Source organism: Kryptolebias marmoratus, linkage group LG6 (assembly GCF_001649575.2).
Source record: "Kryptolebias marmoratus isolate JLee-2015 linkage group LG6, ASM164957v2, whole genome shotgun sequence".
Taxonomy (NCBI): domain Eukaryota; kingdom Metazoa; phylum Chordata; class Actinopteri; order Cyprinodontiformes; family Rivulidae; genus Kryptolebias; species Kryptolebias marmoratus.
In genome coordinates, this window is record NC_051435.1 from 13,791,236 (window position 1) to 13,804,078 (window position 12,843).

The 12,843-nt window shown below is 39.7% G+C and overlaps 1 protein-coding gene across 1 annotated transcript in view; it reads left to right on the plus strand.

Annotated features, from left to right (window-relative positions):
- Positions 1-12,843, plus strand: part of igsf3 (immunoglobulin superfamily, member 3) — an 87,279-nt gene that overhangs the window by 20,906 nt on the left and 53,530 nt on the right. The window contains exon 3 of the mRNA XM_017422729.3: positions 1,237-1,617. Coding sequence (XP_017278218.1) covers positions 1,237-1,617 — 381 coding nt within the window. The remainder of the gene's footprint in view (positions 1-1,236; positions 1,618-12,843) is intronic.

Below are 12,843 nucleotides of genomic sequence, written 5' to 3' on the forward strand. Positions count from 1 at the left end.
TAAATGGCTCTTTGAACAACCTCGGTTTGGAGAAATGGTTTCAGTCTGACCAGACTGATGAGCTTACAGCTAGTCTGTATGGGGCCAAGATCAGCGTATTTTGCTGTCATCCTAAAATGGCTTCAGTCTCAAAAAGGTCCTAGCAGTTCACACAAATGCTGTTTTTTAAATGTTTACATTGCTGTCGGTATCATGGTTATTCCAGCTGTTGCTGGAATTCAATAACCATAAAATTCTAGGTAAGAACCCTGTAATTCAAAACTGGCAGCTATAGAATAACATTGGTATAAATTGCGATAAAATCATCTAAAAAATCACATGGAACAATAGTTAGCTCATCAATCCCATCAGAACCAAACTGAGAACATTCAAAGAGCTATCTACCACAGGTAAGGAATTAATTGTTCATGACCTTTAAACAGAACTCTACTTTAAAACATCAGAACTATTGCATTAAGTCAGCACATTGGTTTGAAGTTACTCTTAAATTTTTGCAGTCATGACCTGTGTTTTTCAAACTATTAATGACTATTAATGACAATTGTAGAAGAATACTAGTTTTTATATATATTATAGCTTAAAGTCAACACTTACTTTGATTTTAATGGGCAACACCTTTACAAATGACCACAAACATTGTCGTACGCATGTCTAAGCTAAAATTAGCCTTCTCTGTTTCAGCCAGCAGATATGTTTGTACCACACACGTTGGCAATAAATAACCGTTGATTATGTCAGCCTGGCCTAATAGTCAGTTTGACGCAAATCCACCGTCTGTGCTTAGCCATGCTCAGGAATCGTGACAGAAGAAGATTAAGATTAGGGATACACCGGGCAAAATATTGTTTATTATTCACTTCAGAAGCACCTGCACTCTGTGCAGCTTAGCGTCTCTCACAGTTTGTGTGTTTTACCTGCTCAAGCTGAGCTCTCACTTTGGCTGCTTTAACCTCCCTGTAGTGGAGTCTCATTGTTGTCTGTAAGGTGAAGCGCTAATGTGTGAATATGTGTAATAATAGCAATGAGTGACATTAAACAGCTGCTGTCCAAGAGTAAAAGTGATATTTTTAAGCGGTGTCTAAAAGGTGCGTTTGTGTAACTGTTTGTTGGCAGCAGTGATGGAGCCTAAAATGTGCATATAATAAATATTTAAAGAGCAGTTTTGTAACTCGTGTTTTCTTCTCTCCCCCTGCTTTTCTTTTGTTTTCTACCTTCCACTCCCATCACCCTTTGCAGCCGGTGTTGCTGTGGCTCAGAGAGTTGTGACAGTCCAGAGCGGACCTATAATCCGGACGGAGGGCTCCCATGTGACCATCTGGTGCAACGTGACGGGCTACAAAGAGGGGAAGGTGCAGGACTTTGAGTGGTCCGTGTACCTGCCGACGATGCCGGAGCGGGAGATCCGCATCGTGAGCACGGCTCAGTCAAACTACGCCTATGCTGTGTACGCCCAGCGGGTGAACGATAAGGAGATCTTTGTGGAGAGGCTGAGCCAGGACTCGGCGGTGCTCCACATCACCAAAGTTCAGGCCAAGGACCAGGGCTTGTTTGAATGTTACACACCCAACACAGACGGGCAATACCTGGGATCCTACAGTGCACGCACCAACCTCACAGGTGAGTCTCAAAGCACACAAAGTCAGTTTATAATCAAACTGTAAAACATAAAGTTAAACAGCAGTTTGTCAAAATGGCACCTAAGCTTTTCAGTGCCTGTAGAGTTTTGGACAATGTGGATCTATAGAGCAACATTTTGATAACCGGGCTCACATTTTGAGCATCCTGCTAAAATTACACAAATAAAAAGCACATTTGTGATTTTGGACACATTGGATTTAAAGTTTTCTTGGATACTTCAGCATTTGTAGCAGCTTTGTTGTTGTGCAAGCTTAACCATTCCTTTTTATTCTTTTGGTAGTCAATCTCCTTCTAGACATGATTTCAGTTTCCAAACACCAGAAAATAATAAAATGCATTATGTCAGTTAGATCGAGAGAAATAAACATTTAGTTTTTTGTGTTTACAATAAGATCGCAAGCTTAAATATCTGATGAAAAGGCTGTAATGTTGTAATGATAAATCATCTTTACTATTTATTATGGATTGTACTGTATGTCTGGATGCTTTCAAACCAAGTTACAGCAGCATTATTGAACCTTTGACTCTTGCCAGCCTTACTTAACTTAAATGTGGTGTTGTGTTGGTGGTGGTTTGTAAGTCAAAGTTTGTATAATAATCAGCTCAAACAAATTGGAGAGCTCATATTTTACCAGCACTTTAATAGATTCTTTCCTCAGGCCTAATCTTTCCATCTAGCTTCATAAAATTAAACATGGTAGAAAGGTTTATGTCTTGCTGACAAACAAATGATCTTCATCACATTTATTACTGTGTGGGAATCTTCAGCTACAGCTCATTGTTATCACCCACCAGCGAAAGGTGGGCAGTAATGTTTTTGCCTCTGTCTTTCTGTGCACGCGTGTGTGTGTGTGTGTGAGTGTTTGTTTGTTTTTCATGTTAGCAAAATGAACCACTGAATGGATTTTGATGAAACTCTCAGAAAGTGATCACTGAATGTATACCTATAACTAATTACCTTTTTTGAAGTTGATCCAATTCAAGATGGCCGCTATGGTCAACTGATTTTAAAGAACACAAAACTGCTATAACCCATTCAGTTTTAAAGATATTTAGTTGGTGTGTTTGCAGCTGAGAGTCATCCTCAACACATATGTCATGCACTACACATTGAACAACATCTTTGTTGAAAATGCTGGCAATATTAATTGAAGTCAACCTTTTTGTCAGAAAAATAATCATTAGATGTGCATCTTCAACTGCATCTAATAAGTTTTGGTGTCAGTCTAATTCAAGATGGCTGCTACAGCTAACTGACCTTGGCCAACACAAGAATGGCTATAACTCAGTTAATTTTGAAGATGTTAAGTTAAAATGTGGTGTGGAAGTAGATGAGAGTCATCACCAACACATACGCACTAATAGAGTTAGTGAGATCTCACATAATGTTATTTTTAAGATTTAACCCAAAAGGCTCAAAGTCTGTCTTAATTTAAGAGGATGTTATTTTAAAATGGCAGCAGGCGATATGCATTCCTTCCAAGAATGCTAGGTTTTTAATTTTATGTTTTGTTTCCAAGGAGCCTGATTTCATTGTGTTTCTTAAAATTAAATCTCTTTGAAAGTTCGTCCACATTGGCTGCTCATCACTCATTTTCAGTCTAGTCCTTTCATCTGACCAATTTAAAAAGGACTGATTTTCTGTTTGTGAAACCACTTAACACAAACCTGGCAGCTTGATGAAAAACATGCAGTTTGTTCCAATTTCTTCAGCTGCATAAACAAAATTATAAAGACAATTTAACAAACAAAAATTACTTTCTCCAACAGAATGATTCTTAACAAGCTATTTGTGGAAAACTTGGCTGATAAATCAATTGATTGATGATTAATCTTTCAGGTTCTGTCTCAGGTTTAATATGACTTTTAAATACTATTCTAACCTCTCTTTGTTTTGAGGTCTGCCACTTTTTTGCTCTCCACTTTTCCAGTTTCCTCATTTTTTAAAAACACGACACGCTTGTGTGTCAAATGGTGTTATCATTTGTGATTTTCATAGAAACAGCTAAAGAAATGGAAGATTTTGTGCTTTACCATTGCTTAGTAATTAAGGAAGTGTCTCTTTTAGACAAGTATAATGTTATGTGTAGAAAAAACAGTTTAAACTTGATGCCTTTTGATGCTTGAACACAGATTGAACACAAAAAACCCCAAAACATTTATCTTGAAATTGTCAGGTACAATGAGGGAAAATAAAAAGACTCCTAAGAAAACCTTTAAAAACCTTACTTAAGTTTTTTTTTTTTTTTTCAAAATAAAACCACCAAAAAGTCAGACTTCTTATTAAAGGAAATTTTTGAGCTCAAAAGCTTATCATGGTTCTGTGCCTTTATCTCGACTCTCACCTTTGGGCACGTATCAAAAGCTAAAAACTCTCTGAAGTGTCTGCTAACGTCAGTCTAGTTTCACACAGTCCCACCTTTTCTGACTGGGGAAAACCTGAGCTCTTAATCTCACACACATCCATACACAGGCAAACATGCGCTCGCTTCCCACCTATTCATTCCTTGCCTTGGGCTGTTTCTGTAACATACCCACTGTGTCGGCAGGATGAGTGACTGTTTCAAACCCTCGCACAAGTTTCCGTGTACCACTCTTTTATTTTAGGCATCATGTTCAGATCTACCCAAAAGGCAGCACTGAAACCACAGCTGTCATAGCTATGGATGCCATTCCCTTCATGTCTTCATTCCTTTATCCCTCGCAGAGACCATCCTCTAAAGGCCAAGGCTCAAGCCAAATGCTTTTTGCTGGAAAAAAAGCGGCGCTGCAAATATTTGTCTCTCTCAGTGCAGTGTTGTGAACTATGAAACACAAATATTAGCTTTGAGCCAGCTTCACTTCATGTTTTAGCTGCAGGCTTTGCTTCCTAAAAGCATAATAAATTGAGTTGCTTGCTGATCGATAGTTGGTTTGGACTGAATTAGCAATCTTGGACTTCAGCTGTTATAATTTCTAGTACGAGCAGAGTGATGTGAATGTAGGGCAGGGCTCAGTTGCAGGGCACTGTGAAACGGTGCTGCTGATAACACACTGTATTTATAGATTGGTGTGTGAGTGTGTGAGAGAGAGAGTTACAGACAGCGTGTGTGCGCGAAGGTACTGAGGGACGGTTATCCAAGTTTCTCTCTGTGTCTCTAACCTCTTAACCCAGTTTGGAAGGTCAGGGGTCCACAGCAGGGTCTCTACCATGTTTTTCTCTCTGTTATGACACGGGTCCTTGTGTGATTTCCCCGGGCTGGACGCCTCTTCGGCTCCTGTTGTGAGCAAACAATAGCATGCCCTCCTCACCCCCACCGCTTCCATTCTGCCAGCTTCTTTTGACTTATTCTTTTGTCTTTCATTCTTTTACGTCTCCATCCATCAACCCAGACTCCGTCCACTAACTTGCTTATACTGTTCCTTTTTGTTGTTGTTGTTGTTTCACAGGAAAATAACGCCCCCCTGGAGCATAGGTGTTTCAAGGGTAATGTCAAAAGACTTCTATAAGTATTATTATCAAGGAAATATAGGAAGGAAGTATATGAGACAGATGTCTTTGTGTCATTGGGGTGGTTTTGTTGGTTGTGGAGGTAAAAATCTATGTGGTGATCTTTGCCCTGACTACTTGGTTGGTCTTACAGTGTAAACTGCACAAAGACTAATGGGGAAGATTTAAGTGGGAAACCTAATATTTGCTGCCTGAGGAAGGGAACAGTTTCAGGAGCACACCTGGACACTGTTTTGTATCATCCTATTGTCATATGTTTCATTGTCAGAGAGTGTGTGTGTGTGTGTGATTGATTGCCTGGAAAAATGATACCCGTTTCTGTTTGTATTCTTTTTTTTTAAAGAAACCAAGCTGTTAGATAGTACGTTTTTATATTCTCTGATACTAAATGTAGATTTATCAAATGAAAAATGTAACCTGACTCAGCATCTTTAGTGCCATTAAAGCCTTAGGGAAATGCTGAAGTGCTTCACATATGACAAGAATAATTGGCTATCGCAGCACAAAATCTGGATTATGTCCATTAAATTGTGGAACCACACTGAGATGGAATAACACCCTTATTATGCAACACAAGATTAGATTTTTATTTTGAGAAAGAATTTTGAAGGCCTCACTGTTTGGTTCCACACAGTATAAAACTTTTAAAAATACATCTTAAGAAATCAGAGCAGCTCCAAACTGTTTTGGACAGCAAACTGCCCAACTGCTGTACAGCTGTCCAAATTGTTCCGGACAGCTGTTTGGCAAACTAGATAAACTTGCAATTTTCTGGTAAACATAAAAAAAACAGTTATTTCCTTTAGGAGATGGAGGGAGACCAAAGTGGAGCTCATAGCTGAAACAGACTTTGAGATGTCAGATGAAAAGAGTCTCCATTTTATATGAATGTCATAGTTGGTTTTGACAACTAGCAAACCATCTTCCAAGGTGCATTAAGAGGTGCCTGAAAAGGTCTACATTTTATAATGTAGACATTTTATTTTTATAATTCTGGAATGATAATTACTCTTAAAGCCAATTGACTAACATGCATTTAATGTACTGTTAGTTTGATGTTTAACAATGACTCCTCACAAACTGATCAGCATTGGTGTATTTAAGTCGTTCTGTTGCAGATTTGGCTCCTTTGAATGTGCAAATAAGAAGTACGCGCAGCGCATTTGCTGTGTCAACACTTTAAGGCAGTATGTGGGTTTTTAAAACATGGTTACAGCAATCACCAAATCATTTCCGAAATTCTTAACTAGATTGAGGTCTGGGTTTTGACAGGGTCACTCTAAGACATTAAACTGTTTCTCTTTAGATCACTTGAGTATTTAAGGTCATTGTCCTACTGACAAGTGAACCTTCATTCCAGGTTTTCCTTGTAAATTTCTCTATAATTTGCAATATGAATCTATGCTTCACCTTTTTTCCAGTTTCCCAGTTTCTTTCAATGAAAAATATTCACACAGCATGAGGCCACCACCATGCTTCACTGTGGGGCTGGTGTTCTCTGCATAATGAGAGATGGTAGGTTTGCACCAAGCATTGTCCTTAATGACCAAAGAGTTCAATTTTAATCTAATCTATTGAAGCTTCTTTACATTTTGGGGGAAGAAATTTCAAGCAATCTACCCTTTTTTTTCTTTAAGCAAAGGCCTTTTCTTGGCCATGAAGCCCAGCTTTATGCAGCTTACAATGGTCTTAAGGACAGATTCCCTAATTTCTGGAGAAATCTGCTTAGCTCCATCAGGGTTAGTTGCCCAATTCATGTGTTTTGGTTGATGATCCTCTCTTGCCAGGCTTGCTGTGGTAGCATCATCTTTCCATTTCCAAAAAATAGGTTTAATGATGGTCTGTGAGATGCTCAGGGTTTGGAATTGCTTTTATAATCTAACCCTGATCTGTATGTCTCCACAACTTTGTCACTGACTTGTGTAGAGAGTTCCTTGATCTACAAGCTGTCTCTTGCTTGTTCGTAGTCCTTAAAGGTGTTGGACTGGTGTTGATTTTGGGGCTGCTACAGCAGTTGTATATCATTTGATGGGTTCATATAATTTGGCATTTAGATTGCTCACAGGTGGATCTTATTTAACAAATGTTTGGGGCTTCAAAGCAAATGGACTGAATACATATTTACAGAACATTTCAATTTCATATTTTTTAAGAATTTAAATCAAGTATTGTCCCCCTATTTAGCTTTATTAATCTGGCATATTTTGTATAGGAACATAATTTACAATCAAATTGTAAATCCATTTTAATTACAGGTTGTAAGACAGCAAAATAGAAAAATTACCATAAGAGTGAATACTTTTGCAACCCACTGTATTTTTACTGCTTTACAAGCCAAGAAAAACAAACAATAATTCCCACTAATGTCTTAGTGAAGGATACGTGTCTCCCAATGCCATACTTTTCTTGCCATCATTTGAAATGTTTTTTTTTTCCCTCACTTCAGTATTTATTTCTGCTTCTTTTTAAGTAGTTAAGTGCTACACAAGGACTGCATTTAACCTGAGAGTTTTGGAGCTATTTAAAAGTCTGTGTGTAGTCTCCAAATTTTTTTTTTTTTAACGCAAGAAAATCACAGAATTCCATCTGTTTCATGTGAGTGTACGTTTCTGTGTTTGTACATTTGGTGTGAGCTTGACTTCCTCCTACACATCAGATCACAGAAGAAAAGGACAACTGCCCGACATGACCATCCTGGTTGTCCTTATCCTACGCACCAGCCTGTGTGTGAGCGTGGCCAACAGCTAGCAGAACAACAAGCCCTGGCTTAGACACACCAGTCTTACTTATGGCACTCCCATGTGCCCTCACTGCTGAACAGAGCACCATAGGAGTTTTCATGCTGGCAGATACAAAGACTCAACCCCCGTGTTTGGCTTGTTCTTTCCTTGTACCTTAGTTATATAGCAATCATACTGAAGAACTGAAGACATTGTAAATTTCTTCACATTCTGGCTCCCTTTCTTTATTCACTGCTGATAAGTGAGGAAAAAGTCCATTTCTAGATGTCTGACACCAAAGGGAAAAAAATATGTTCGGCATCAAGTGATTTACAAGAAAGAAAGTAAGATGAATGGTATAAGGAGGCAGAGATGAGAAAATTGGAAAGGAGAAAAATGGGGGCAGAAGTGACATTAGTGGAAATAGGTAGCGGAGCAATGTTGAATAACGTATGTGACCAATAATTGACGAGCCCTTGGTCTCACTTCAGTGTGGTTGGTTACACCTCCCTGAGGTATAGCCCGCATTACAGCTTTTTTACCATCATAGGACTGCATTTTAAGCAGTCGCTGCTGATCTGACTCTTAAGGTTAATATAGTTACTAACCGCCACACAAGTACTAAAATGCAATTAGCCAGCACAAATTGAGGAGACGAGGACAGAAACAGAAAGAGGGGGAAAAAGAGTAGAGATGAGAGTGAGGAATTTCAATTAAGGAAAAAAAGAAAAAAATGTTCCTAAATCATTTTCAGAACAAGCCGCAGGAAAATACCACATCTCTTCAGTCACACTTCTCATTTTCACAGTATTTATGATCTATTTTTTTGTTTTCGCACATCTTGAGAAGAGAACTAAAACTGTAGCTCTACTGTGAGCTGGAAATTTGCGTATCCGAAGTCTAAATCCAATTTATTAGCTTTTTTTTTAAGTGCATGTTTTTGTACATTACCAGTTTTTGACAGGAGTTTTTGTGGAAAGGGCAAGGACCAAGAGTGTTGATTTTCTTGGCATAGACAAGACTGTGCACGGCCCAACATGCAGTAAGTGTGGCTGAACCGTGCTTCTGCTGAGCTCAGCGTTGTGAGCGTGTGCATGTCTGACTTGTGTGTCTCTCCTGCTCGTCTTTCCACAAGGGAGTCGAAGTTGCACTCCTCTACTCCTAATGAGATGGACCGAGTGGGGAGATGTCATCTCACATTCTTTCTGTTACGCTGGTTGACACGGAGAGCCCACCTCCTGTTTTCCTGTTCCCACTACTGTCTCTCCCATCTCTTTCATCAATCCATAGCATAGATTTGATTCCTTATTTTCCTCCTCAGACGCCCCCCCCCCCACCACCACCACCACCACCACCACCCCCCCATGCCGGCATTGGTCATGCAGGTATTATATGGCTTTGTCAATACAGCAGTTCATTGAAGTTTATTACAGCGGGAACGCACAAGTGTGATTAAAGTGCAAGATTGGGAAAGAAAACAGAGATTTAAAAAAGACAGAGTAAGAGAGTAATCTTTTTTTTTTAGCCAAATGAATGATTGCTTGTGTTAGCAAAAGACACACAAGACGTTACTATTCAAGATAAGGTGAAAGTGAAGAAGCGGAGATGAAGAGACAAGGCATTTTGTATCTCTCTGTCTCTCTGCATCGATTGGAAGTACACGTCTATGTGTGACTGGAGTATTTTATCTTATTCGTCAATCCTTGGAGAGGGTTTTTCTGCCTCCCCCCTCACATTGGCCTCACCATCACCTCTCAGTTTCTTTCATAATTACATTTCCGTTTTTGTCATTTGTGTGTGAGTATGATTGTTCAAGCTGGCTCTAAGCTGCCGACCAGGCAGGACTCCAAATGGAAAGAGATTTTATCACCGTGTCGAGCTTGCCATTTCCTTGCACATCTCATCCACTTTAGCGGACAGAGCTTCCTGCCAATAACATTAAAACAACTCAACCTACTATACACAGATGCACATATACTGTGTGTATATATAGATATATATTTTATACACGCTTGAAACACAGTCGCACACTGTAGTGAGATGTCAGTCAGGACCAATGTCGCCCCCGTAATTGAGTCTAAGAGGGATGGTGCTGTAGTGGTCCCACTGGAGCACACACTTGCAATGGAACAGCACTGAAGAGAGGTTTAACAACCCGCTGGATCACTTTGGTTGACAATAGTATGGCTGAAGAGAACATGCACTGCCGTGAATAAAGGAGCGCTTAACAGGGAGAACTAGACACCTTAATGTCTGTACTCCTGTAAAACAAGCTGAACTAAATTGTAGGTGCAGATGTAAATTTGGGCCAAAGTTGGTGCATAGAAGGCAGAAGTTTAAAAAGACTTGCATTGGTTTTGCTTAAAAGGACTCTGTACCTGATCGTTTTATATGAGTTCTTTCATTTTTAACTGCTTATTCAAGGCTGGGTCACGGAGGCATCAGGTCAAGGAGGAAAACCCAGACATCTCTTTCTCCAGCAACACTCTTCAGCTCCTTCTGCTCTGAGGGATCTCGAGGTGCTCCCAAGCCAGAGAGGATGGATAATCCCTAAAGCTGGTTCTGGGTCTTCTCTGGGGTTACCTCCCAGAAAGACATGACTGAAACACCTTCAAAAATGGGTGACAAGAATCCATCCTAATCAAATGCCCAAACCACCCCAGGTGTCTCCTTTTGATGCATTCGGATTTCTCTGAATCAGACTAGCATCATAGCCCTTATATTTTTCCAGGTATCTTTAAGGGAAACATAGTACACAAAATTGCGTAATGAACAGACATTATTTTCACAGATGCACATTATTATACCAATGATAGACACTCTGGCTCAGAGTTGTTTTCTCTGGGTCACTGTGACAGAATCACTGATAACCATGATACATCAGTTATATTTGCAAATTTCTGCCTCCACAACTTCTGTAATTACTTGTCGAGAAAGAACGTCTGAAAACTGCAGGATTCAGACAAACCTGAAAATAATCCAACCTGATCTAACATGCTGTTTATTTCTTGAACAGTAAGAACATTGCTGTTGACAGCACAGTGATGCACTACCAATTAAGAAGGAGCGATGGTTCAGGAGAGTCTCTTTATGAGTCATGTTTACTGCATTCATGCAAAACTTCACATTTGTTCTTTGATGATTATGATAGCAGGCTTCACTTTATACCACTCACAAAAGATTTGGACTCAGGTCAGATCATAAATTGTTGGTACTTCTGGACCTGTGTTGACCTCTGGCTAGAATTTATGGACTTGCCTTTGGTTCAGAGTTTTTAATGGGCCAGCTATGAAACGATTATTAATAAACATAAATCAGATCTTCTTGTAGTCTACAGAGAAGCTCTTACGCAGATACTGTTTTAGAAATTTTAACTGCTACCTATGTGAAAATCTAAATTGGATCTGTGGTTCTGTATAATTTATGTGTGTTGGTATGCATGTTGAGTTTTACTTGCTAATAATGTCCATGTGTTAAGCTGCACCACTGTACCTCTGGCTGATTTGATTAGCTTAGCTAAGCGCTAACCCTTTAGGGACCTGCTGCCTCTTCTATTTGAGATTAGCAGGGCACAGCCTCGGTTTGAATATGAATTCAGCATGAATATGGATGTGAATAATGTGCTAACGAGTATTTGTGTTCACCATGTCATAATACGTTCAGTGAGGCTAATGGCCTTGAATGGTGAGTGCGAGCAGGGACACTGAGGATGCAGCTATGTTGTTTGATAGCCACTGCTTTGAAGCCTCATCTTAGCATAAGGGGGCAGAAGGTTTTCGAGGTTCAAGATATCCATCTGATAATCCCTTCTGACACAAACACACATGGTCAACACATTTCATTTGCATACACCGAGTTGTAAAAAAAAAAAGAACAACCATTCACAGACATTTGCACTAACGTCCTCAGTTGTGGCAGGTTATTCATTTCTAAATGCATTAAAAAAGCTTAGTTGTGTGTTTTTAGTAAGATATCCTCTTCTTGCTAGGGAATAACTGCATCTCCTGTATAAGTTTTATTTAAAAAAAAAACTTAAGTGGTAAAAGCATTCCTTTTTTCTTTAAGTCCACACTGTGTGGGTTTTTCAAGTAGAACAAATCTAACCATAGCATACTGTGATTGGGGGTGTGGTGAGGGGGTTAATTAAAATAATTTCACAGAAGTCAGTACATTGAGTACTTTTTTCATTCAGATTGTAGGGTTGCTCTTACTTTGACCACGCTTTGCCATTGTTAGTCAGTGTCCACAAAACGTAAGTGTCATTAAAGGATTTGTGTAGGCATTTCCACTCTCATCACTTTCTTGTGGCTGTACCTATTTGTCTACGAATGTTCTCTCCTTATTGACAGATCTGTGCAAAAGAAGATGCAAAGCAGGGAGAACTTTTATTGATAGTACTTTCAAAGATTAGATCACACCCACAACATGTGCAAAGTAATCACAGAATTCCTTTATATTTGGTCTAGCAAAACAGGGATTATGTAAAAACATTTCTGATGTAAAGGGTTTTAGTGTGGGCTGTAAAACCAGCTGAAGGCAAGAAGTGGGGGAAAACAAGCTGAGAAGCCTGGTAAAGACAAACTTATTTCCAAGAAGCAACACTGAACAGACTCTACTTTGTCTCAGAGATATTTATATCTATAATCTGCTTTATGAATACTAAAAATGCCTAAACATGCTCACAAACAAGGAAAAACTTTAGCAAGAACTAACTCTGTAACTGATCAGAAAGAGGAAAGACCAGGCTCCCCTCCTCCTCCTCCTTCTCCTCCCCTTCCTCCCCAGCAGACTGCAGGGAAGACCCTGGACATATGCTGGCACCTGTGCTCTGGTGCCACAGCGGCGACGTTGGGATGTGGGCAAAGAGACGTGTGTTTGTGTGAGAGGGGTGGGGCTGGCGTGGCATATGCCTAATTCCCCTCAGTGCTGGCAGCTCAGACTGACAGTTGCTCTCTCATCTGCTGTCATGCTGGATGGATGCCTGGTGACTGAGCG